This window comes from Rhinoraja longicauda, unplaced genomic scaffold (genome assembly GCF_053455715.1).
Source record: "Rhinoraja longicauda isolate Sanriku21f unplaced genomic scaffold, sRhiLon1.1 Scf001260, whole genome shotgun sequence".
NCBI lineage: Eukaryota > Metazoa > Chordata > Chondrichthyes > Rajiformes > Arhynchobatidae > Rhinoraja > Rhinoraja longicauda.
This window is the reverse complement of record NW_027602475.1, coordinates 7,331-35,000: the sequence shown is the minus strand read 5'-3', so window position 1 is coordinate 35,000 and position 27,670 is coordinate 7,331. Positions and strand designations below refer to the sequence as shown.

The 27,670-nt window shown below is 49.2% G+C and overlaps 2 protein-coding genes across 2 annotated transcripts; both read left to right on the top strand.

Moving 5' to 3' along the window:
- Positions 1–1,870: 1,870 nt before the first annotated feature.
- LOC144591622 (zinc-binding protein A33-like) lies at positions 1,871–26,178 on the top strand (the record flags this gene model as incomplete). Its single annotated transcript, XM_078395680.1, has 5 exons — positions 1,871–2,025; positions 2,117–2,212; positions 3,515–3,748; positions 4,954–4,976; positions 26,060–26,178. Coding segments are annotated over 5 exons (627 nt in total), but the record flags the coding sequence as incomplete, so codon positions are not given.
- Positions 22,609–25,334, top strand: LOC144591621 (zinc-binding protein A33-like). Its single transcript, XM_078395679.1, has 4 exons — positions 22,609–23,019; positions 23,111–23,206; positions 24,501–24,688; positions 25,313–25,334. The coding sequence occupies exons 1-4, from the start codon at positions 22,609–22,611 to the stop codon at positions 25,332–25,334; spliced, it is 717 nt and encodes a 238-aa protein (XP_078251805.1).
- Positions 26,179–27,670: the final 1,492 nt, after the last annotated feature.

The following is a 27,670-nucleotide window of genomic DNA, read 5'->3' as shown; positions in this document are numbered from 1 at the left end:
TACTTAATTGGAACATGTGACAATAAAAGACCTTTGACTCTAAAACTTACTGAAGCTTACTTGGAGAGAATTTAATGCTTTTAAACTAGCTCTTGTTCACACCTTATCTTTTTTTCTGATTATTGTGTAATGAGGATCTGTGATGCCACCTGCCAGCCTGATTCTCTCCTCACTTACACCTCAATCATCCCCTCTAACATCTTCAGACTTTAAACTCAAAGCTTGTCACCGACTGATTGCTGAAGATAGACGCAAAAGCTGGAGTAACACAGCGGGACTGGCAGCATCTCTGGAGAGAAGGAATGGGTGACGTTTCGGGTCGAGACCCTTCTTCAGACTCAATCTTCGGTTTAAACCAGCATCTGCAGTTCCTTCCAACGCACGGGTCGATTCTGACCGTTTGAAAATGTGTCTTGACACGAAACGTCACCCATTCCTTCTCTCCAGAGATGCTGTTTGTCCCGCTGAGTTACTCCAGGATTTTGTGTCTGTCTTCGGTTTAAACCAGCATCTGCAGTTCCTTCCTACACATACCGACTGATTACTGTTCACTTCAGCTTTGATGGCAACCGGTATTATGGAAGCAAGACCCCATGGCGCTGATGGCGGCGGCAACCCGAGACCCGCTGTTGAGGCGGCTCCTCACCCCCCTCCTCCACCCTCATCCACCCTCATCCCCCTCCCTCTCCGCCGTGCCTGCAGCGGCGGCCCCGAACCCGACCCCGCCCGGCAGCGGCCCCACAAGGAGCGGCAGCGGCTGCGGAGAGAGGCGGCCTTGGAGGCCCGGAGTGGCGGAGGAGAGAGAAATGAAGGGGTGAGGGAGAGGAGGAGAGGGAAATGGAGGGGTGAGGGAGAGGAGGAGAGAGAAATGGAGGGGTGAGGGAGAGGAGGAGAGAAAATTGGAGGGGTGAGGAGGAGAGGAGGAGGCGAGGGAGAGGAGGGATGAGGGCGAGGTGGAGAGGAAGAGGGGGAGGAGGAGGTGCAGGGAGAGGGAGAGGAGGCTGAAAGAGAGAGGAGGAGAGGGGGAGGGGGAGAGGGAGTGGGCGAGGAGGAGAATTTGGGAGAGGAGGAGAGAGGTGAGGGGGAGGTGGAGCAAGAGGAGGAGGGATGATTCGGAGGTATCCTCTTTATTCAGGAAACGGGGCTTCAACTCCACTCCACGATGTTGTCCAGCCTCACTTACCCCTCTGGCAGCTTGTTCCAGACACCCACGACCTTCTGTGTGAAAATGTTGTTCCTCAGGTTCCCGATTAAATCTTGCACCTCTCACCACAAACCTGTGTCCTCCCTCTCCCCCCTCAACTGTGTCAACCTATTGCCAGCCAGGCTTTGTCCTGCCCCCTTCCTCCCATCGTTATTCCATCTCCCACCCCCTACAATCAGTCTGAAGAAGGGACCCGACCCGAAACATCAGCTGTCCATGTTCTCCAGATGTGCTGCTTGACCCACTGACTTACTCCAGCACTTTGTACCTTTATTTGTAACCCTGCATCTGCAGTTCCTTGTTTCTGCATCTTCACGTTGTACATTTGCGTCAGATTTACATTAATTCCTCTAGACGGCAGCGTGCGCAGTGGACATGCGTTTTGAACCAGGAAGTGGCAGAGTTAAAAAATGGCTTCGAAAGAACAGGTCGAGAGTTTAACTGAGGAGGTAGTTTGTCCCATCTGCCTGGATTTCTTCACCGATCCGGTGTCACTGGAGTGTGGGCACAACTTCTGCCGCTCCTGTATCACACAGAGTTGGGACAGGGAGGGGAGAAACTGCTGCCCGGAATGTAGAGAGGTGTTTACAGACCGCACCCTCAGGGTGAGTTGGGCCTTGGCGAGACTGGCTGAGAAAGCTCGAACACTGAGCCTGAATCGGACAGAGAAGGAAAGTAAACTTCACTGCGAGGAACATCAGGAAGAACTGAAGCTGTTTTGTGAAACTGACAAGAAGCTGATCTGTGTGGTTTGTGCAGCTGGGCGGGAACACAAGTCTCACAGCTTCATGCCGGTTAAAGAAGCTGTTGAAAACCACAAGGTAAAAGCAAACCGATTTTGATCGCATCATTGTTTAATTCCGTTTTTATTGTCTAACACTTTTATTCTCCGATTTTCAAACACAATCGCAGGGTCAGGTTAAAGCTTCCATCCAGTCTCTCACAAAAGATAAATCAGGGATCCTGCAAATGGAGCAGCAACAGAAAGAGAAGATTTCTGGAGTTCTGGTGAGGCTTTTAAGTTTCGATTTCCTGATCTTGTGCAGGTTTGATCCCCGTGACGCGTGTAATAACAGGGCAGCGCAGTGACACAAGTAGTGCTGCTGTCTCCGAGTTCTGGTGAGCGGATTCGATCCTGACCTCGGGTGCTGCATAGAAAATAGGTGCAGGAGTAGGCCATTCGGCCCTTCGAGCCAGCACCGTCATTCAATATGATCACGGCCTACTTTTTATTCTTAAACTATAACCCCTGGTTCTGACTCCCCCAACATCGGGAACAATTTTCCTGCACCTAACCTCTCCAATCCCTAAAGAATTTTACATGTTTCTATAAGATCCTATCAAATTCCAGTGAATACAAGCCCAGTCGACCCATTTAAAATCAGGCTGAAGAAGGGTCTCGACCCGAAACGTCACCCATTCCCTCTCTCCTAGATGCTGCCTGACCTGCTGAGTTACTCCAGCATTTTGTGATACATTCTTTCATCATATGTCAGTTCCGCCATCCCGGTAATTAACCTGATGAACCCACACTGCACTCCCTCAATAGCAAGAATGTCCCTCCTTAAATTAGGAGAACAAACAGCACACAATTTTCCAGGTGTGGCCTCAACAGGACCCTGCACAACTGCAGTAGGACCTCCTTGCTCCTAAACTCCAATCCTCTCACAATGAAGGCCAACATGCCATTAGTTTTCTTCACTGCCTGCTGTACGTGCATGCTTACTTTCATTGACTGGTGTACAAGGACACCCATGTCTCATTGCACCTCCACTTTTCCTAATCTGACACCATTCAGATAATAATCTGCCTTCTTGTTCTTGCCACCAAAGTGGATAACGTCATATTTATTCACATTTTACTGCATCTGCCATGCATCTGCCCACTCACCCAACCTGTCCAACTCACCCTGCAGCCTCACAGCATCCTCCTCGCAGCTCACACTGCCGCCCAGCTTTGTGGCATCCGCAAACTTGGAGATGTTACATTTAATTCCCTCGTCTAAATCGTTAATATATATTGTAAATAACTGCGGTCCCAGCAATGAGCCTTGCGGCACCCCACTAGGGAGTGGTGGACGGATAAATGGGAATTAATGGACACCTGAAAAGGAATAGGCAGCTGGGAATTGTATTAGGTGTAGATGATTGAAGGTTATAAGATTACCCTCACAACATTTCAGAAGCATTTAGACAAACTATTGAATTGCCAAAGCAAGTAAAAAAATGTACAGGACAAATGTCACCGTCGACCTCTGAGGGAAACACAATCAGTGACATTACATATTGATCTTCACCTTTCATTTGACAGGAACAGTCACACAACCTTCAGTCCAAGATCGCATCCCAGTTTGCTGAACTGCACCAGATTCTCACTGAGAAAGAGCAGCGCATACAGGCAGATATCCGGGAGGAAGAGAAGAGGATTCTGAATAGAATGAAGAAAAATCTTGGAGAGATCGAAGAGAATTTAAAATCTATTCAGGAGGAACTCTCTAAGTTGCAGCAGCAGATGGATCAAAAGGACAGTGTGGTGTTTCTGAAGGTGAGGGGTTACACCACAGTCTGGCGAAGTGAAAGTGCAGTCACAAAATGGAGGGGGATATTTCAGAAATACATGCTGCATTTACCAGTAATTCAGAACTGGGTAAATGTTTCATCTGTTCCAGCTGTTGTTCCCAAACTAATTGGCCTCCCGCATAATCTATGGGATCTCAGGACTGCCTGGCCTGAATGTAGAGAGGTGTTTGTATTCTGTGGAGTTGAGTACTACGATGGGTGATCCTATATCTGATCCCAAGGGCCACGAATGAGCAGAGGACAGTAAATCTCTGGGATTCTCCAACCAAGAGACTCTGAGAGGTTGAACCTATTAGACGTATTTATACCAGAGGAAGATAAATTTTCGAAAATTCGGGGAACTGAAATCAAAGGGAATGGGACAAGGCGGAGGAGTTCGTTCCTGGGCTAGATATGCCATGACCACATTGTGGGGATTAACATTGAAATCTAGAATGTGGCGCACACAGCAGATTGGACATCTATATCCGGTTCCCATCAGCAGTGGGCGGTCACCTTGGGGGAATTTGCTCTGTTTGTTTTACCCGCCTTTGTTCACCATAGAATTACATCCCATTCTACATAATAGACCAGGCCATTCACCACATCCTATCCAGTCAGGATTTCTGCTCCACTCAACATCCCTCCCATCTACTCACCACACCCGGTAACAATACCCCAAATACTAGGAGTGCTCACGAGTTTATCCCGCTTGCCCTTAAATGTATCTCTGCTGTTGTCTTCATTCCCTCCAATGCTAGCGAGGTCCATGTTCTCATGACTGCATTCCTTTCGGTATTTGTTGAAGACCAGGTTACATTGCAGCTTTGATTTTTGCTCTCCCATCGATTAGAGATATTATTTCATCCTCACCCATTTAAATCCACCGATAAATTAAATCCTATCTCATCATTCCTGACATTTTCTCCAGATAAAATCCCACGACCTGCCCAGTCTTTGCATGGAGCTCCATCCTCTCAGTCATGGCATCATTCTCATGAACATTCCTTGTGCTTTTCCCCATCGTTCTATGTCTCGACGGCAATGTCCACTTTCTATCTGCATGGCAGCGGAGATAAGAGTTGGGAAATGGGAATTATCAGAGGGTTGTAGAAATGTGGAGAAATTCCCGCTGTCGGGATGAGGACGGTCCATCTCAGTCAATTGAGATTTGTGTTTTATTTCTTTCAGGGGGAAGCTGGTCGCAAGCGAAGGTAGGACATGCTCTTGACGGAAACATTGTAGGTTTTCGTGGAACAATTCAAAATATTTCTAATGCTCAGTTGATAACCGGCTGTTAAATATTCGCAGGGTTCGTGATGAAGCCAAACCACTGTCAGTGGTAGAGGAGGCCTTGCTGATTGAAAAGTTTCATTGCCCTGTTTCATTCAACACAACATTTAAAGAAACATCTGATGACTTCAAGCAAGGTAAAGCTTATACCTTTTCCATTGTTCTTGTTTCTGACATCTTGAAGTAAGATGTGTACGAAAGAACTGCAGTTGCAGGTTTAAATGAAAATTAGACACAAAATGTTGGAGTGACTCAGCGGGACAGGCAGCATCTCAGTCGAGAAGGAATGGGTGATGTTTCAGGTCTGGACCCTTCTTCAGTCTGAAGAAGGGTCTCGACCTGAAACGTCACCCATTCCTTCTCTCCAGAGCTGTTCCTGTTGTAGTCCGTGGCCTATTAGAAAAAACAGGCAGACAACCTAATTCGTTTAACCTCTTTATTCTACTCACCCAGCTGGGAGAAAGTCTAGAAACCGAAGCGTTTAGAAACGCTTAGGAAGCCAGTGTAGTCTCTCCGAATGCTAACAATTACACACATTTTATACCCGTAATACATGCGCCAGTACATTTCCGTTGCTACCTTATATGGCAAGTTTTACAATGTCCTATCAATCTTTATGTGCCCTTTAGGACCCCCATGTCCTCCGTGTCCTGTGTGACCTACATGTCCTTGGTATTCCCAGGACCAAAGAGCAGTCTTTATGGCCAAATGTTCCCCTTAACAATCAAAGGATGGTTAACCTTCAAAGCCTTAAAGCCAGTTGCCCATATCAAAGGATACACTTAGCCATAAACCGCGCTTCCATGCTGACAACAGGATGTCCTGGCAACATAATCAAGCTGGAGCTTTCACACCACTTTTACACCCCTGCAATAAAACCCACATGGCTACATTCGTAATGTGAGCCCTTACACTCCCGGTCCCGCTGAGTTACTCTAGCATTTTGTGTCTACCTTTGATTGGTCTATCTTTAAGTAATGCTAAGATGCAAAGATTAATGTTATTTTGAACTGAAGGGAAATTGAAGATTTGATCTCCCACCAAGCTCATCTGCTGGGAAGCATCACCGAGTCAGAGAGCTTTGTAGCACAGCAACAGGCCCTTTGACTCGACTCGACCATGCCAACCACGTTGCCCAACGAAGCTAGCCCCACTTGCCTGAGTCTGGCTCATATCCTTCCAAGTCTTTCTTATCCACGTATCTACCCAATTCTCTGTGAACAGTTGTAATTGTACCTGCCTCGACCACTTCCTCTGTCAGATCGTTCCACATCTACACTACCCACTGACTGAAAAACCTGCTCCTCAGGACCTTTTTATTGTTTCCACTCTCACCTTAAACTGATGCGCTCGAGGTTTAGACTCTCCGACCTTGGGTAAAGTATTGCGGCTAATCACCTTGTCTGTGCATCTTATACACATCTATAATGTCACTCTGACAGGCCCCCAAGAAAAAATGTCCCAGTCTGAATAGTCTCTTTCAGGAATGAGTATATGAATCTATGATGAGCGTTTGTCGGCATTGGGCCTGTACTCGCTGTTGCTTAGAGGAATGAGGGGGGATCTCATACAGAATAGTGAAAGGTTTGGATAGAATGGACGTGGAGAGGATGTTTCAATTAGTGAGCGAGTCTAGGACTAGATATTTATTTACAAAAATGCTGGAGTAACTCAGTAGGTCAGGCAGCATCTCAGGAGAGAAGGAAAGGGTGACGTTTCGGGTGGGACAAAGGAAGGATGTAGGTGGAGACAGGAAGACAGAGGGAGAACTGGGAAGGGGGAGGGGAAGAGAGGGACAGAGGAACTATCTAAAGACAATAGACAATAGGTGCAGGAGGAGGCCATTCGGCCCTTCGAGCCAGCACCGCCATTCAATGTGATCATGGCTGATCATTCTCAATCAGTACCCCGTTCCTGCCTTCTCCCCATACCCCCTGACTCCGCTATCCTTAACAGCTCTATCCAGCTCTCTCTTGAATGCATTCAGAGAATTGGCCTCCACTGCCTTCTGAGGCAGAGAATTCCACAGATTCACAACCCTCTGACTGAAAAAGTTTTTCCTCATCTCAGTTCTAAATGGCTTATTCTTAAACTGTGTTCTGGACTCCCCCAACATTGGGAACATGTTTCCTGCCTCTAACTCAGATCCTGGGGGGACAGGGCTTTCTCCATCGCTGCTCCCACCCTATGGAACTCACTACCCCAAACCGTTAGAGACTCCTCCACACTCACCACATTCAAAACATTGCTGAAGTCTCACCTGTTCAGTACTGCCTTCAACCACTGAAGGTCACCTCACCTTCTGTCTCCTTTCTCTGTTCGTTTACTTGTTTACTTATTTATCTATTTATTCATTTCCCTATGTTCTCTAAATCTCTGTAAAGCGTCTTTGAGTATATGAAAAGCGCTATATAAATAAAATGCATTATTATTATTATTATTAACGTGTCCAACCCCTTAATAATCTTATACGTTTCGATAAGATCTCCTCTCATCCTTCTAAATTCCAGTGCATACAAGCCTAGTCGCTCCAGTCTTTCAACATATGAAAGTCCCGCCATTCCGGGAATTAACCTATTAAACCTACGCTGCACGCCCTCAATAGGAAGAATATCCTTCCTCAAATTTGGAGACCAAAGCTGCACACAGTATTCCAGGTGCGGTCTCACTAGGGCCCTGTACAACTGCAGAAGGACCTCTTTGCTCCTATACTCATCTCCTCTTGTTATGAAGGCCAACATTCCATTGGCTTTCTTCACTGCCTGCTGTACCTGCATGCTTCCTTTCAGTGACCGATGCACTAGGACACCCAGATCTCGTTGTACGTCCCCTGTTCCTAACTTGACACCATTCAGATAATACTCTGCCTTCCTATTCTTACAACCAAAGTGGATAACCTCACACTTATCCACATTAAACTGCATCTGCCATGCATCTGCCATTTCACACAACCTGTCCAAATCACCCTGCAACCTCAGAGCATCTTCCTCACAGTTCACACTACCACCCAGCTTTGTATCATCTGCAAATTTGCTAATGGTATTTTTAATCCCTTCATCCAAGTCATTAATGTATATTGTAAATAGCTGCGGTTCCAGCACCGAGCCTTGCGGTACTCCACAAGTTACCTCCTGCCATTCTGAAAGGGACGCACTTATCCCCACTCTTTGCTTTCTGTCTGTCAACCAATTTTCTATCCATGTCAGTACCCTACCTCCAATACCATGTGCTCTAATTTTGCCCACTAATCTCCTATGTGGAACCTTGTCAAAGGCTTTCTGAAAGTCAAGGTACACCACATCCACCAGCTCTCCCCTGTCAATTTTCCTGGTTACATCCTCAAAGAATTCCAGAAGATTAGTCAAGCATGATTTCCCCTTCGTAAATCCATGCTGACTCGGAACAATCCTGTTACTGCTATCCAAATGCTCCGCAATTTCGTCTTTTATAATTGACTCCAGCATCTTCCCCACCACTGATGTAAGACTAACTGGTCTATAATTTCCCGTTTTCTCTCTCCCTCCATTCTTAAAAAGTGGGACAACATTAGCTACCCTCCAATCCACAGGAACTGATCCTGAATGTATAGAACATTGGAAAATGATCACCAATGCGTCCACAATTTCTAGCGCCACCTCCATAAGTTCTCTGGGATGCAGACCATCAGGCCCTGGGGATTTATCAGCCTTCAGTCCCATCAGTCTACCCAACACCATTTCCTGCCTAATGTGGATTTCCTTCAGTTCCTCCGTCACACTAGGATCTCTGCCCACTAGAACATCTGGGAGATTGCTTGTACCTTCCTTAGTGAAGACAGATCCAAAGTACCGGTTCAACTCATCCGCCATTTCCTTGTTTCCCATAATAAATTCTCCCGCTTCTGTCTTCAAGAGACCCACATTTGCCTTGACTATTTTTTTCCTCTTTACATACCTAAAAAAGCTTTTACTATCCTCCTTTATATTATTGGCTAGTTTACCCTCGTACCTCATCTTTTCTCCACGTATTGCCTTCTTAGTCATCTTCTGTTGCTCTTTAAAAGAGTCCCAATCCTCTGGCTTCCCACTCTTCTTTGCTTTGTTGTATCATATCATATCATATCATATATATACAGCCGGAAACAGGCCTTTTCGGCCCACCAAGTCCGTGCCGCCCAGCGATCCCCGTACATTAACACTATCCTACACCCACTAGGGACAATATTTACATTTACCCAGCCAATTAACCTACATACCTGTACGTCTTTGGAGTGTGGGAGGAAACCGAAGATCTCGGAGAAAACCCACGCAGGTCACGGGGAGAACGTACAAACTCCTTACAGTGCAGCACCCGTAGTCAGGATCGAACCTGAGTCTCCGGCGCTGCATTCGCTGTAAAGCAGCAACTCTACCACTGCGCTACCGCGCCGCCCCTACTTCTGCTCTTTTATTTTTATGCTGTCCTTGACTTCCCTTGTCAGCCACGGTGTCTCTTACTCCCCTTGGAATCTTTCCTCCTCTTTGGGATAAATTGGATGGAGTTGAGGGGGGGAGGTGAAGGGACAGGTGTTGCATCTCCTGCGGTTGCAGGGGAATGTGCCCGGGGATGGGGTGGTTTGGGCAGGAAGGGACGAAAGGTCAGAGCCTCAGAATTACTGGATGTTCCGTTAGGAAGGAGATGACGGGAAATGCTTTTAATCAGAGGGTGGTGAATTTGTGGAATTAATTGCCACAGAAGGCTGTGGAGGCCAAGTCGGTGGATATTTTTAAAGCTGGATTCTTGATTAGTATAGATGTCAGAGGTTATGGGGAGAATACAGGAGAATGGGGTTAGGAGGTAGAGATAGATCAGCCATGATTGAATGGTGGAGTAGAATTGAAGGGCCGAATGCCCAAATTCTAATACTTTCACTGATGACATTACGACCTGATGATGGTCCAACTTCACCTGATAACCCAGCCCTTCAGACCTGATGAAGTTGTTGTGAACCCTTTTGCACCCACTCCAATTGACTAACAAACCCACCCTTCCCTTTGTCTCACCCTCCACTCAAACAACACAGGAGCAGGTCATATGGCCCCTCCTGTCTGCCCCCTTTCACTGTGATGATGACGACCCCACCACGCACCTCTGCCTCCTCTTTAACAACCTCAAATTACCGCTCACCTCAATATCCTCCTGCTCCGATCTGCCTCCATATCTGAATACCCCGCTTCATTCCTCCATCCCCACCGCAATCTCGCAATCCTCCTCACTCTCCGCACTCGTCCTCCCCATCCACCCTCCCTCACCTCACGAAATTCCCCTCTCCATCCCCGGATAAAAACTCCGGGAGAGATGTCTGTTGTCCACCCGATGTGGTCGGGGTGAAACGCCGGGCAGGGTTTCAGTTGTCCGCCCGCCGGTCCCGGGGCCGCGCTGCCCGAGTCTCCCCCCGACCCCCGGGGACTCTCTGATTCTCTGCTTCTCCCCCCAGTCTCCGTCACCCTGGATGTGGAAACAGCGAGTCCGGGGCTCGAGGTGTCTGAGGATTGGAAGAGGGTGAGATGGACCCGGACCCGGAGGAGTCTCCCTGACACCGGGAAGAGGTTTACAGTCAGTGCGTGTGTGCTGGGATCGGAGGGATTCATATCGGGGAGACATTACTGGGAGGTGGAGGTGGCGGGGAGTCGGGGCTGGAGTCTGGGAGTCGCCGCAGAGTCTGTGGAGAGGAAGAGACGGGTCACACTGACCCCGGAGACTGGAGTCTGGAGCATCAGGCGGGGGGGTGACGAGTTTGATGCACTCACCTCCCCTCCATCCCGTCTCCCCGCCCGTCCCATCCCCGGGAGGGTGGGAGTTTATCTCAGTTACGAGTCCGGGACAGTTTCATTTTACGACGCGGACACCAAGTCCCATCTCCACACCTTCACTGGGAATAAATTCACGGAGAAACTTTATCCTTTCTTCGGGCCTTATTGGTTTATAAACCAATGGCTGAGGATCTGCTCCGGTTCCGCTCCGGGTGTGTAAAAGGGTCGGGTCCCGGGACCAGCGTCAGGAGCGGGGCTCAGGGGCAGAAACCCCGAGTACGCGTGTTCTCCCCGTGACTTGCGTGGGTTTTCACCGGATGCTCAGGTTTCCATCCGCACTCCAAAGACGTGCAGGTTATAGGTTAATTGGCTTCGGTAAAATTGTAAATTGTCCCTAATGTGTGTGGGATAGTGCTGGTGTGCGGGGATCGGTGGTCGGTGCGGATTCGGTGGGCCGAAGGGCCTGCTTCTGTGCTATAAAGTGGAAGATAATAAAGAGGACGAAGATTGGACATGTTTGCCTTCCGTCACAGTGAAAAATGTGGGGAATCCGCTGTGGTGGATGTTTATGTTAACTTATATGTAATTCTGTGTCCTGTTGCTTTTTTTAAAATCTGGCTATATGGTAATTCGCATATCACTGTACCTTAATTGGTACATGTGACAATAAAAGACCTTTGAAACCTATATCTCTAAAACTTATTGAAGCTTACTTGGAGAATTTAATGCTTTTAAACTAGCTCTTGTTCACACCTTATCTTTTTTTCTGATTATTGTGTAATCAGGATCTGTGATGCCATCTGCCAGTCTGATTCTCTCCTCACTTACACCTCAATCATCCCCTCTAACATCTTCAGACTTTAAACTCAAAGCTTGTCACCGACCGATTGCTGAAGATAGACGCAAAAGCTGGAGTAACTCAGCGGGACAGGCAGCATCTCTGGATAGAAGGAATGGGTGACGTTTTGGGTCGAGACCCTTCTTCAGACTCAATCTTCGGTTTAAACCAGCATCTGCAGTTCCTTCCAACGCACGGGTCGATTTTGACCGTTTGAAGATGGGTCTTGACACGAAACGTCACCCATTCCTTCTCTCCAGAGATGCTGTTTGTCCCGCTGAGTTAGTCCAGCAATTTGTCTTCGGGTTAAACCAGCATCTGCAGTTCCTTCCTACACATACCGACTGATTACTGTTCACTTCAGCTTTGATGGCAACCGGTATTATGGAAGCAAGACCCCATGGCGCTGATGGCGGCGGCAACCCGAGACCCGCTGTTGCTGCGGCTCTTCATCCCCCTCCACCACCCTCACCCCCTCATCCCCCTCCCTCTCCGCCGGGCCTGCAGCGGCGGTCCCGACCCCGACCGGCAGCGGCTCCACAAGGAGCGGCGGCGGCTGCGGAGAGAGGCGGCCATGGAGGCCCGGAGTGGAGGAGGGGAGAGAAATGGAGGGGTGAGGGAGCGGAGGAGAGAAAAATGGAGGGGTGAGGGAGAGGAGGAGAGAGAAATTGAGTGGTGAGGGAGAGGAGGAGAGAGAATGGAGGGGTGAGGAGGAGACGTGAGGTAGTGGAAGAAGATGAGGAGGGGAGGTGAAGGAGAGGAAGAGGGGGGGTGAGGAGGAAGTGCAGTGAGAGGGTGAGGAGGGTGAAAGGGAGTGGAGGAGAGGGAGAGGTCGAGGAGGTGGGGTAAAGGAGAGGAAGAGGAGGGGTGAGAGGGAGGTGGAGCAAGAGGAGGAGGGGGTGATTCGGAGGTGTCCTCTTTCTTGAGGAAACGGGGCTTCAACTCCACTCCACGTTGTTGTCCAGCCTCACTTACCCCCTCTGGCAGTTTGTTCCAGACACCCACGACCTTCTGTGTGAAAATGTTGTTCATCAGGTTCCGATTAAATCTTGCACCTCTCACCACAAACCTGTGTCCTCGAGTTCTCGATTCCACTGCTCCGGGTAACAGACTGTGCATTCACCCTGTCTATTCACCTCTTGATCTTATGCACTTCATCCCCCTGCGCTCCAATTAATAAATCCTTCCCTTCCCAACCTCTCCCTTTCGCTCTGACCCTCAAATCCTGGCACCATCTTCGTGAATCCACTCTGCAGTTGTTTCCAGCATTTTATCCTGCCTTACACTGTCCCAATCGCTACTCTTCGCTTTCCTCTATGTTCAGGACAGTTTAATGTGTAACTGACCCCTCCCTGTGGTAGAGAGCGGGGGAACCCTCCATAGTTTCCGCGGGTGGATTTGTCTCCTTCCTTTAAAATGGTCGTAACGATGGTGACCCTCGGGTGCTCTGGCCGGCGCTCCTCTTCCCAGAGGAAGGCAGACATTGATGGTGAAACTCACCAGCGCCTTCAGTGCACCTGCACAACCTTTGGCCGTCTGAGGAGAAGACTGAAGATCAGGACGCGCAGCAACGCCACGCGGTGCGACCACAGACCAGCTGTAACTTTGAGAATTAACTTTGACAATTGCAGAAACAGCGGGAATCAGATTTAATAAGCGACTTTTGTCACCTATTACCACATCTACGGCCCAAACCACGTGCATGGCTTAAAATGTGGAATAAAAGTAGAAATTCCCCCAAATACTCAGTAGGTTAGCCAGCTGCAAGGTGAAACAGACCGTACATTTCAGATCTAATACTAATGATGAATGGTGTTCAACCTGAGCCATTAACTCTGTTTCGCTCTCTACAGAAGCTAACCAATCTGCTGGGTATTTGTTGGATCTTATGTCTTTCAGATTTTCAGCATCTGCTTTTTTTTAGTTTTTCCAGTTCAATGTTCGATTGGAATATGAGTCTGACTATAAATTGCCAAGAAAATAAAACGGACAGAAAACGTTGGCAGCATTCGACAGGTCGAGCAGAGAGTAGTATGTGGATAGGGAGGCTTAATATTTCTGAGGTACTGTGGAGCAGCGAGTAGAGCCTCTGCCTCGGGGCCAGTGACCAGAGTTCAACCATTACGATAATTTGGAGTCCACGTCGAGAAGAACGGATACAGTAGATGTGTTTGGTGGAGGTGCAAGTGAACCTCTGCCTCACATGAAAGGACTGGCGGCGTCCCTGAGTGGTGTCTAGGGAGAACGTATAGAGACAGGTGTTGCGTCTACTGGATTCCTAACTCTCGGCGAGACCAAGTGCAATCTGGGCAATCGTTTAGCTGAGCACCGATCTTCCGCCTTGGCCTACGTGATCTCACGGTTGTCAAATGTTTATACCCCCCTTCCCATTCCCATACTGACATTTCTGCCCTGGGCCTCCGCCAATGTCAGAGTGAGGCCACGCGCAAATTGGAGGAACAGCACCTGATATTTCCCTTGGGCAGCTTGCAAACCAGCGGTATTAATATTGATTTCTCTAATTTCAAGTAACCCTTTCATTCCCTCTCCCTGCTTCTCCCTCTACCCACCATAGGCGTCCCACTAGTTTTATTATTCGTACCCCATAATGATCATTTCCACAGTCAACAATAGACCATTGTGTGCTCCATTTTTCCCTAGACATCTGGACATTGACCACAAACGCACTGACTCCAACAGGTACCCAGTCAGTGCTTCCACTAGCCCAGCCTCCTGTGAGGATACCATCTCCTTCTCTCACTTCCTCCATCTCTCCCGCATCAGTGCTCTAGATGAGGTGTGAAGGATGGAAATGCAAACGATGGTTGAAACCGAGGATAGACAAAAAGCTGGAGTAACTCAACGGGATAGGCAGCATCTCTGGAGAGAAGGAATGGGTGACATTTCAGCCGAGACCTTTCTCCGGACTTGTTCGGGATCACAGAGTGGCCAAACGGTCATGTGTTCGCAGCCCAATTTACCGGTTACATTGCCATCTGTTTATTACAATTATAAAAGATCATTGTGACATTTTTCGATCAAAGTATAGTTTAGTTTAGAGATAGTGGGAACAAAAACTGCAGTTGCTGGATTAAATCGAAGGTAGACACAAAATGCTGGAGGAACTCAGGGGATCTCGACCCGAAACGTTACCCATTCCAGAGATGCTGCCTGACCCGCTGAGTTACTCCAGCATTTTGTGTCTCACTTTAGTTTAGAGATACATCGCGGAAACAGGCCCTTCGGCCCAACGATTCCGCACCGATCAACAATCCCCGCACATTGACACACTGGGGACAATTTACACTTCTACCAAGCCAATTAACATACAAACCCTGTACGTCTTTGGAGTGTGAGAGAGAACCGAAGATCTTGGAAAAAACCTACGTGGTCACAGGGAGAACTCCGTACAGACAGCAGTCGGGATCGAACCCGGGTCCCGGCGCTGTCAGCCAGCAACTCTATCGCTGCCCCGCGACAGAAGTGGGAGGACTTGTGCAGGTTTATTGCCACAGGGAGGAAGGATCTCCTGTGGCGTTCTGTACTGCATCTTTACATTTTCACAAAAGTATTTCACAAAAGCAGTTAACGCGTTGAAATGAACAGCTCTGATTTCACTTAATGTTTTTGTAGGAAAATAACTGCGGATGCTTGTACAAATCGAAGGTATCACAAAATACTGGAGTAACTCAGCGGGTCAGACAGCATCTCTGGAGAGAAGGAATGGGTGATGTTTAGGGTCGAGACCCTTCTTCGGACCCTACATTTTATGATACCCTCACTTGCTGCTTAATTCACTCTTCCCACATTTACATTCCCCCTGGTTTTATTTGCGCGCTCACTGGGGTTTTACGACACGGAATTTGGGGATTAAATGGGAGCCGTTCAGCGCCGACCTGTTGTCCACCGGGTTCAAGGTCATCAGGCCATAAGCGACAGGAATAGAATTAGGCCATTCGGCCCATCAAGTCTACTCCACCATCCAATCATGGCTGATCGACCTCTCCCTCCAAACCCCATTCTCCCCGATTCTCCTCATAACCCCTGACCACCCGTACTAATCTATCCCTACCTTAAAAATATCCACTGACGTGGCCTCCACAGCCTTCTGTGCCAAGGAATTCCACAGATTCACCATCCTCTGACTAAAGTAATTCCTTCTCATCTACTTCGTACAATAACCTCTTCCTGCACATATTTTCTTTGTTTCTATACACAACAGGAATGTTTCGTTTAGTTGTTAGCTTAGTTTAGGGGAATGCGATTTTGGGAGAGTGCAGTTGGCTCCAGGGTGGGAATGATGGGCCAAATGGCCTCCCACAAGAGCATCAGGTGGTGTGTCTTTGTGATGGTACCATTCCCCGCCAGGTAGGGTTTTTTTTCACCCAGAGAGTTTTAAATCTGCGGAATTCTCTGCCACAAAAGGTAGTGGAGGTCAATTCAATGGATCTTTTAAAGACAGAGTTGGAGATAGCACTTCGGGCTAAAGGAATCAAGGGATATGGGGAACAGGGTACTGATTTTAGATGATCAGCCATGATCATATTGAATGACCGTGCTGGATCTAAGGGCCGAAGGGCCTACTCCTGCACCTATATTCGATGTTTCTATGTTTCCAATTGTTGAATGCCGACCAAGATGCCCCCATCTAAGTTAGTCCCATGTGCCGCGTGTGGCCAATCCCACAGCCATGCACCTGCCCCCATCTAAGTTAGTCCCATGTGCCGCGTGTGGCCCATCCCACAGCCATGCACCTGTCCAAATGTTTTATTAAATGCTCTTAAAAGCTTCAAATACCCGCCCCAATGTACCTGAGAAAGAGGCGAGGGGGGGGGGGGGGGGGGGGGGGGGGGGGTGTGGCTACGACTGAAACAAGACATGTTACCCGCATTCTACAGAGAGGCAGGCAGAGCCTGATCCCTACGGGTTCCCACCCGCAACCGGGAATTTGTTTTGGACACATTATGCGAGGACAAAGGACCTGGTCTCGGACAGGGTGGTCTGCAGCACAGGAGTTCCGCAGGAAACAGTGCTACCTCCATTCATGTTCACCCTGTACACTGCGGGCTTCAGGCACAGCTCTGCAAACTCCTATCTACAGAAGTTCTCTGACGACTCTGCCATCGTAGGCCTCATCACTGGCGACGAGGACAGGGCGTACACAGAACTGATCAAGGAGTTTGTGCACAGGTGCTAGCAGAACTGCCTCCGGATCAACGCTGGGAAAACCAGGGAGATGGTGGTAGATTTCCGCAGGCGCAGCCAGGTCCCCCCGACACCGGTGAACATCCAAGGAATGGACATTGAGAGGGTGGATTCTTATAAGTACCTGAGTGTTTACCTCAATAATAAATTGGACTAGACCGAAAACACCAATGCGTTATACAGAAAGGGCCAGAGCAGACTTTATCTGCTAAGGAGACTCAGGTCCTTTGGAGTACTGGGGGAACTCCTAAGGACATTCCACAACACGGTGGTTGCATCGGTCATTTTCTATGGAGTGGTCTGCTGGAGCAGCAACATCTCAGCGGCGGAAGGCAAGCGACTCGACAAGCTGGTCAGGAAGGCCAGCTCTGTCCTGGGTTGCCCCCACGACTCAGTGCAGGTGGTGGGAGAGAGGAGGATGATAGCAAAGTTAACATCACTGCTGGGCAAGGACTCCCACCCGATGCAGGACACTGTCGCTGCACTGAGTAGCTCCTTCGGTGACAGACTCCTTCACCCCAAGTGCGTGAAGGAGAGATATAGGACATCTTTCCTTCCCGCTGCTGTGAGACTGCACAACCAGCACTGCTCCCATCAGACGAGTCAACAGGAACAGTTAAGAATACACATAAACTGATGAAAATTTATCATTGTCTTTACTTTTATTTATAACTAGACCAAGTGGACCCATTGGGCCCATTCTGCGTAGATGGGGGAATGGGAAGGGGAGAGGGTGTCACTGAGTGAACCCTGGACGCAATGCCTCTCCTGTATTGTATCACCCACAACACCCTCCCCCCCCACTCAATCCCCCTTATCCCCCCGCCTCCCCCATTGACCTACTCCATCCCCCCTACCCACCCCCACTTGCACCTACACTGCCCCCACCTCCACTTGTCCCTCCCCCACTATCCCCTCCCATACCCCCATTCACCCTAGCCCTGCCTCCACCCCAATTTCCCCCTCCCCACCCCTATTCCCCCCTCCCCCTCCCCTCGCCCCCACCTCCCACCCCCCACCCCGTCTCTCCCTGCCCGCACCCTACTCTCCGCCCACCCCCAATCTTCCCTCCTCCCCACCCCCACTCTTCCCCACCCCCACTCTTCCCTTGTCCCCACCCCCACCCTGCCCTCCTCGCCACCCCCACTCTCCCCCACCCCATTCTCTCCTCCCCCTCCCCTCCCCCCACTCTCTCATCCCCACCCCTTCCTACCCCAACACCCTCACTCTCTCCTCCCCCACCCCCACTCTCCCCCCACCTCCACTCTCTCCCCCTCCCTCCACTCTCTCCTCCCCAACCCCTCCTCCCCCAACACCCCCCACTCTCTCATCCCCACCCCACTTTTTCCCCTCACTTCCCCCACCCCCACTCTCTCCTCCCTCACCCCCTCCCCCCATATTCTCCACCCCCACTCTCCCCTGCCCCGCACTGTCCCCCTTCCCCCACCCCCACTCTCTCCTCCCCCCACTCTCCCCTTTTCCCCACCCCCACTGTCCCCTGCCCCTTACTGCCCCCCCTCCCCCCACCCCCACTCTCTTACCCCGAGCCCCACCATCCCCTGCCCCCCACACACAGTTCCCCTTCCCCCCACCCTTCCTCCCCCACACTCCCCGACCCCCTTCCACCCATCTCCACTCTCCCCTCATCCCCCACTCTCTCCTTGTCCCCACTCCCCTCCTACCCCCACCATCGCCTCCACCCCCCTCGACCCCCCCCCTCGGAGCGGAAAGGGGAGAGAAAGGCACTGAGCACGGCACTGCCGTCAGTCGGGTGGGTGCCCCCCGCCCACCTCTCTCGTAACGGGAGAGGCGACGACGCCTCCCGGCGGTCAGCGCTGCCCGATCTCAGTAATGTCAGAGCGCGAGGCATGCCGGGACGGACGGCGGTACTGCGGGCGGGGGGGTGGGGCGGTGAGCGCATTAGTTAAAGGTCGTGGGGGGGCGGAGCACATTAGTTAAAGATCCGGGGGGGGCGACGCATTAGCTAAAGTTCCGGGGGGGCGCATTAGTTTACGGTCCGGGGGGTGGGGGAGCGCATTAGGTATCGGTCCGGGGGGGGGGGGGCGAGAGCGAGCTTATCTCTTGTAGACGTGCGGGTGCAATTGTGACGTCTCAGGCTGAAGACCGGCGGGGGGGGGGAGGAGCGCGAGCTCATCTCTCACATGCGCACGGGTGCCATTGTGACGTCCCACGCTGAAGACCGGCGGGGGGGGGGGGGGGGGGGGGTTGCTGGGGGGGGGAGCGCATTAGTTAAAGGTCCGGGGTGGGGGGGGGCGAGCTCATCTCTCACAGGCGCACGGTGCCATTGTGACGTCACACGCTGAAGACCTTCGAGAAATGGGTTAGACATGAAATGTTTAAACTTTAAAATCTCTCTAGCTTTAGAAATATAGCTTCAATTTGAAGGAGAGTTGTTAGACATTATGCCCAGGATAATGTTTCAAGTAGCGCGTTTCGTTCAAATTGGTGTTATATTTTAAAAGTTCTTAACATATTAAACTTTTTTAAAAACACTTAAATCCCTTTTCCACTCGCCGCTCCCAAGATGGCCACCGGGGGCAGGACCCGCCCGAGTGACGGGAGTGGCGGCCAATGAGGAGGGGGGGGTAGGAGAGTAGAAGAGGAAGGACAGACACCTTATTCTGGTAGAAACATAAAATTCTTAGCGGATTAGACCTGGTGAATGCAGGAAGGTGTTCCCTATTTTGGGAGAGTCCAGAACCAGGGGTCACAGTTGAAGAATGAGGGGTCGGCCAATTCGGACTGAGATAAAGGAGTACCTTTTCACCAGGAGAGTTGAGAATCTGCAGAATTCTCTGCCGCAGAAGGCAGTGGATGCCGATTCACTGGGTGTATTTAAGAGAGACTTAGATGTAGCTCTTCGGGTTAATGGAATCAAAGGATATGGGGAGAAAGCAGGAACAGGGTACTGATTTTGGATGATCATCCATGATCAAATTAAAATGGCGGTGCTGGCTCGAAGGGCAGAATGGCCTAGTCCTACACCTATTTTCTGTGTTTCTATGTTTTTACGTTTCTCTGGTGACATTTGGAGAGTGAATCCATTTCTCTGGGATGGAACAAGATATTCATGAACTGGGCCAATGGGCGGATTAAAGTCTGGTTTATTTAACTGGGATAAAGGTGATGCAAGTTGCCAAGACAGGCCAGGGCAGATTACACACGTTAAAAATTTACGCCCTGTGTTATTTTTAGCAGACGAGAGAGATATTGGAATGTAGATGCACAGCTCGATGAAAATTGCAAATGGGATGGGCAGGGTGGTGACAAAGGCGTTTGGCACATTTGCTTGGGACCGTGAGGGTATGATATACAGGATTTGATACAACTGTACAAGCCACTAGTAAGATCCACACCTCCAAATTCAGGGACAGTTTCTTCCCATCTGTTATCAGGCAACTAAATTATCCTAACAGAGAGCAGTGCTGAATTACAATCCACCAATTTGGTGACCCTCGGACTATGATAGATCGGACTTTACTAGCGTTACCTTGCACTGAACGTTCTTCCCATCTCATGTATCTATACAGTGGAAATGGCTTGATTTTCTGAAAACTGGATGCACCCAACAAAAGCTTTTCCCTGTTGCCCGGGACACGTGACAATAAACTAAACTGGATTGACTGCATTTACAGTACCTTCCCGCTCAGCTCCATCCAGGGATCCCAGCCGTTTTTCCAAATGAGACAGAGGTTCACGGTCACTTCATCCACTGCATCCTGTAATCCTGGTGACACCAGGCGCACAGTCGTGTGAAACGCGTTGAAACGAAACGATCGACAGCTCTGATTCCACTTGCTGTTTATTTCTCTCTTCCCACATTTACATTCCCCTTGGTTTTATTTGCGAGCTCACTGGGGTTTTTACGACGCCGACTTTAGGAATTAAACGGGAGCCGTTCAGCGCCGACCTGTTGTCCACCGGGTTTCTGCCCCACATCCCCTGTGCCCCGTTCCTGACGCCGATCCCGGAACCCGTCCCTTTTACACACCCGGAGCGGAACCGGAGCAGTTTCTCAACCAGTTTCCATCCAAGGCAGGCCCGAAGAAATAATAAAGTTTCTCCGTGAATTTATTCCCAGTGAAGGTGTGGAGATGGGACTTGGTGTCCACGTCGTAAAATGAAACTGTCCCGGACTCGTAACTGAGATAAACTCCCATCCTCCCGGGGATGGGACGGGCGGGGAGACGGGATGGAGGGGAGGTGAATGCATCAAACTCGCCCCCCCCCCCCCCCGCCTGATCCTCCAGACTCCAGTCTCCGGGGTCAGTGTGGCCGGTCCCTTCCTCTCCACAGACTCTACGGCGACTCCCAGTCTCCACCACAGACTCCCCGCCACCTCCATCTCATATAGAGAACCTGCAGCTCTTGGAATTCCTTCTCCAGAACAAAGAAGGGTCCCGACAACGAAAAGTGGTTTGTCCATTTCCCCCCACAGATGCTGCCTGGCCCGCTGAGTTCCTCCAGCACTTTTTTTTCCTCAAGCTATTTCGACAGATTTCTTGTATCTATCATTTCCAATATTCACTTTGCCTTCTCTCACTTCAGGGAATTTCCGATTTCATTCCGCCCTCCGATCTCCAACTGCCCCCCCTCCCCCCCCCCCCCAAACACGCCTTTACGCCGCTGTGGAAAGGGTGAGGGGGAGGAGGAGCAAGAGGAGGAGGGGTGATTCGGAGGTATCCTCTTTCTTCAGGAAACGGGGCTTCAACTACACTCCACGTTGTTGTCCAGCCTCACTTACCCCCTCTGGCAGCTTGTTCCAGACACCCACGACCTTCTGTGTGAAAATGTTGTTCCTCTGGTTCCTGATTAAATCTTGCACCTCTCACCACAAACCTGTGTCCTCTAGTTCTCGATTCCACTGCTCCGGGTAACAGACTGTGCATTCACCCTGTCTATTCACCTCTTGGTCATATGCACTTCAACCTCCTGCGCTCCAATTAATAAATCCTTCCCTGCCCAACCTCTCCCTTTCGCTCTGACCCTCAAATCCTGGCACCATCTTCGTGAATCCACTCTGCAGTTGTTTCCAGCATTTTATCCCGCCTTACACTGTCCCAAGCGCTACTCTCCGCTTCCGTCTATATTCAGGACAGTTTAATGTGTAACTGACCCCTCCCTGTGGTAGAGAGCGGGGGAACCCTCCATAGTTTCCGCGGGTGGATTTGTCTCCTTCCTTTAAAATGGTCGTAACGATGGTGACCCTCGGGTGCTCTGGCCGGCGCTCCTCTTCTCACAGGAAGGCAGACATTGATGGTGAAACTTACCAGCGCCTTCAGTGCACCTGCACAACCTTTGGCCGTCTGAGGAGAAGTCTGTTTGAAGATCAGGACACAATTCGCAAGTCCTCAATCATTTTGTCACATACCTTCTGTCTTTTCATCTCTGGCCTTTGTCCAACCGTCTGACTATCAACTCCCTCTCCCCCCTCAACTGTGTCAACCTATTGCCAGCCAGGCTTTGTCCTGCCCCCTTCCTCCCATCGTTATTCCATCTCCCACCCCCTACAATCAGTCTGAAGAAGGGTCCCGACCCGAAACATCAGCTGTCCATGTTCTCCAGATGTGCTGCTTGACCCACTGACTTACTCCAGCACTTTGTACTTTTTTTTGTAACCCGGCATCTGCAGTTCCTTGTTTCTGCATCTTCACGTTGAACATTTGCGACGTGCGCAGTGGACATGCGTTTTGAACCAGGAAGTGGCAGAGTAAAAAAATGGCTTCGAAAGACAGGTTCGAGAGTTTAACCGAGGAGGCAGTTTGTCCCATCTGCCTGGATTTCTTCACCGATCCGGTAATATTGGAGTGTGGGCACAACTTCTGCCGCTCCTGTATCACAGAGAGTTGGGACAGGGAGGGGAGAAACTCCTGCCCGGAATGTAGAGAGGTGTTTACAGACCGCACCCTCAGGGTGAATCGGGCCTTGGCGAGACTGGCTGAGAAAGCTCGAACACTGAGCCAGAATCGGACAGAGAAGGAAAGTAAACTTCACTGTGAGGAACATCAGGAAGAACTGAAGCTGTTTTGTGAAACTGACAAGAAGCTGATCTGTGTGGTTTGTCGAGATGTGCGGGAACACAGAGATCACCGCTTCATGCCGGTTAAAGAAGCTGTTGAAAACTACAAGGTAAAAGCAAACCGATTTTGATCGCATCATTGTTTAATTCCGTCTTTATTGTCTAACGCTTTTATTCTCCGATTTTCAAACACAATCGCAGGGTCAGGTTAAAGCTTCCATCCAGTCTCTCACAAAAGATAAATCAAGGTTCCAGCAAATGGAGCAGCAACAGAAAGAGAAGATTTCTGGAGTTCTGGTGAGGTTTTTAAGTTTCGATTTCCTGATCCCTGTGACGCGTGTAATAACAGGGCAGCGCAGTGACACAAGTAGTGCTGCTGTCTCCTAGTTCTGGTGAGCGGGTTCGATCCTGACCTCGGGCGCTGCATAGAAAATAGGTACAGGAGTAGGCCGTTTGGCCCTTCGAGCCAGCAACGTCATTCAATATGATCATGGCCTACCCTTTATTCATAAACTATAACCCCTGGTTCTGGACTCCCCCAACATCGGGAACATTTTTCCTGCATGTAGCCTCTCCAATCCCTAAAGAATTTTACATGTTTCTATAAGATCCTATCTCATCTTTCTAAATTCCAGTGAATACGAGCCCAGTCGACCCATTCAGAATCAGTCTGAAGAGGGTCTCGACCCAAAACGTCACCCATTCCCTCTCCTAGATGCTGCCTGACCTGCTGAGTTACTCCAGCATTTGTGATACATTCTTTCATCATATGTCAGTCCTGCCATCCCGGTAATTAACCTGATGAACCTACAATGCACTCCCACAATAGCAAGAATGTCCTTCCTTAAATTAGGAGATCAAAAGAGCACACAATTTTCCAGCTGTGGTCTCAACAGGACCCTGCACAACTGCAGTCGGACCTCCTTGCTCCTAAACTCCAATCCTCTCACAATGAAGGCCAACATCCCATTAGTTTTCTTCACTGCCTGCTGTACGTGCATGCTTACTTTCATTGACTGGTGTACAAGGACACCCATGTCTCATTGCACCTCCACTTTTCCTAATCTGACACCATTCAGATAATAATCTGCCTTCTTGTTCTTGCCACCAAAGTGGATAACGTCATATTTATTCACATTTTACTGCATCTGCCATGCATCTGCCCACTCACCCAACCTATCCAACTCACCCTGTAGCCTCACAGCATCCTCCTCGCAGCTCACACTGCCGCCCAGCTTTGTGGCATCCGCAAACTTGGAGATGTTACATTTAATTCCCTCGTCTAAATCGTTAATATATATTGTAAATAACTGCGGTCCCAGCAATGAGCCTTGCGGCACCCCACTAGGGAGTGGTGGACGGATAAATGGGAATTAATGGACACCTGAAAAGGAATAGGCAGCTGGGAATTGTATTAGGTGTAGAGGATTGAAGGTTATAAGATTACCCTCACAACATTTCAGAAGCATTTAGACAAACTATTGAATTGCCAAAGCAAGTAAAAAAATGCACAGGACAAATGTCTCCGTCAACCTCTGAGGGAAACACAATCAGTGACATTACATTTTGATCTTCACCTTTCATTTGACAGGAACAGTCACACAACCTTCAGTCCAAGATCGCATCCCAGTTTGCTGAATTGCACCAGATTCTCACTGATAAAGAGCAGCGCGTACAGGCAGATATCCAGGAGGAAGAGAAGAGGATTCTGAATAGAATGAAGAAAAATCTTGGAGAGATCGAAGAGAATTTAAAATCTATTCAGGAGGAACTCTCTAAGTTGCAGCAGCAGATGGATCAAAAGGACAGTGTGGTGTTTCTGAAGGTGAGGGGTTACACCACAGTCTGGCGAAGTGAAAGTGCAGTCACAAAATGGAGGGGGATATTTCAGAAATACATGCTGCATTCACCAGTAATTCAGAACTGGGTAAATGTTTCATCTGTTCCAGCTGTTGTTCCCAAACTAATTGGCCTCCCGCATAATCTATGGGATCTCAGGAATGCCTGGCCTGAATGTAGAGAGGTGTTTGTATTCTGTGGAGTTGAGAACTACGACGGGTGATCCTATATCTGATCCCAAGGGCCACGAATGAGCAGAGGACAGTAAATCTCTGGGATTCTCCAACCAAGAGATTCTGAGAGGTTTAACCTATTAGACGTATTTATACCAGAGGAGGATAAATTTTCGAAAATTCGGGGAACTGAAATCAAAGGGAATGGGACAAGGCGGAGGAGTTCGTTCCTGGGCTAGATTAGCCATGACCACATTGTGGGGATTAACATTGAAATCTAGAATGTGGCGCACACAGCAGATTGGACATCTATATCCGGTTCCCATCAGCAGTGGGCGGTCACCTTGGGGGAATTTGCTCTGTTTGTTTTACCCGCCTTTGTTCACCATAGAATTACATCCCATTCTACATAATAGACCAGGCCATTCGCCACATCCTATCCAGTCAGGATTTCTGCTCCACTCAACATCCCTCCCATCTACTCACCACACCCGGTAACAATACCCCAAATTCCAGGAGTGCTCACGAGTTTATCCCGCTTGCCCTTAAATGTATCTCTGCTGTTGTCTTCATTCCCTCCAATGCTAGCGAGGTCCATGTTCTCATGACTGCATTCCTTTCGGTATTTGTTGAAGACCAGGTTACATTTCAGCTTTGATTTTTGCTCTCCCATCGATTAGAGATATTATTTCATCCTCACCCATTTAAATCCACCGATAAATTAAATCCTATCCCATCATTCCTGACATTTTCTCCAGATAAAATCCCACGACCTGCCCAGTCTTTGCATTGAGGTCTATCCTCTCAGTCATGGCATCATTCTCATGAACATTCCTTGTGCTTTTCCCCATCGTTCTATGTCTCGACGGTAATGTCCACTTTCTATCTGCATGGCAGCGGAGATAAGAGTTGGGAAATGGGAATTATCAGAGGGTTGTAGAAATGTGGAGAAATTCCCGCTGTCGGGATGAGGACGGTCCATCACAGTCAATTGAGATTTGTGTTTTATTTCTTTCAGGGGGAAGCTGATCACAAGCGAAGGTAGGACATGCTCTTGATGGAAATATTGTAAGTTTTGGTGGAACAACTCAAAACATTTCTAATGCTCAGTTGATAACCGGCTGTTAAATATTCGCAGGGTTCGTGATGAAGCCAAACCACTGTCGGTGGTAGAGGAGGCCTTGCCGAGTGAAAAGTTTCATTGCCCTGTTTCATTCAACACAACATTTAAAGAAACATCTGATGACTTCAAGCAAGGTAAAGCTTATACCTTTTCCATTGTTCTTGTTTCTGACATCTTGAAGTAAGATGTGTATGAAAGAACTGCAGTTGCAGGTTTAAATCGAAAGTAGACACAAAATGCTGGAGTGACTCAGCGGGACAGGCAGCATCTCAGTCGAGAAGGAATGGGTGATGTTTCGGGTCTGGACCCTTCTTCAGTCTGAAGAAGGGTCTCGACCCGAAACGTCACCCATTCCTTCTCTCCAGAGCTGCTCCCTGTCCCGCTGAGTTACTCCAGCATTTTGTGTCTACCTTTGATTGGTCTATCTTTAAGTTATACAAAGATGCAAAGATTAATGTTATTTTGAACTGAAGGGAAATTGAAGATTTGATCTACCACCAAGCTCATCTGCTGGGAAGCTTCACAGAGTCTGAGAGCTTTGTAGCACAGCAACAGGCCCTTTGACTCGACTCGACCATGCCAACCACGTTGCCCAACCAAGCTAGCCCCACTTGCCTGAGTCTGGCTCATATCCTTCCAAGTCTTTCTTACCCACGTATCTACCCAATTCTCTGTGAACTGTTGTAATTGTACCTGCCTCGCCCACTTCCTCTGTCAGATCGTTCCACATCTACACTACCCACTGACTGAAAAACCTGCTCCTCAGGTCCTTTTTATTGTTTCCACTCTCACCTTAAACTGATGCACTCGAGGTTTAGACTCTCCGACCTTGGGTAAAGTATTGTGGCTAATCACCTTATCTGTACATCTTATACACATCTATAATGTCACCCTGGCAGGCTCCCAAGAAAAAATGTACCAGTCTGAATAGTCTCAGGAATGAGTAGATTAACCTATGATGAGCGTTTGTCGGCATTAGGCCTGTACTCGCTGTTGCTTAGAGGAATGAGGGGGGATCTCATTGAAAAATACAGAATAGTGAAAGGTTTGGATAGAATGGACGTGGAGAGGATGTTTCCATTAGTGAGCGAGTCTAGGACTAGATATTTATTTACAAAAATGCTGGAGGAACTCAGCAGGTCAGGCAGCATCTCAGGAGAGAAGGAAAGGGTGACGTTTTGGGTAGGACAAAGGAAGGATGTAGGTGGAGACAGGAAGACAGAGGGAGAACTGGGAAGGGGAGGGGAAGAGAGGGACAGAGGAACTATCTGAAGACAATAGACAATAGGTGCAGGAGGAGGCCATTCGGCCCTTCGAGCCAGCACCGCCATTCAATGTGATCATGGCTGATCATTCTCAATCAGTACCCCGTTCCTGCCTTCTCCCCATACCCCCTGACTCCGCTATCCTTAAGCGCTCTATCCAGCTCTCTCTTGAATGCATTCAGAGAATTGGCCTCCACTGCCTTCTGAGGCAGAGAATTCCACAGATTCACAACTCTCTGACTGAAAATGTTTTTCCTCATCTCAGTTCTAAATGGCTAATTCTTAAACTGTGTTCTGGACTCCCCCAACATTGGGAACATGTTTCCTGCCTCGAACGTGTCCAACCCCTTAATAATCTTAT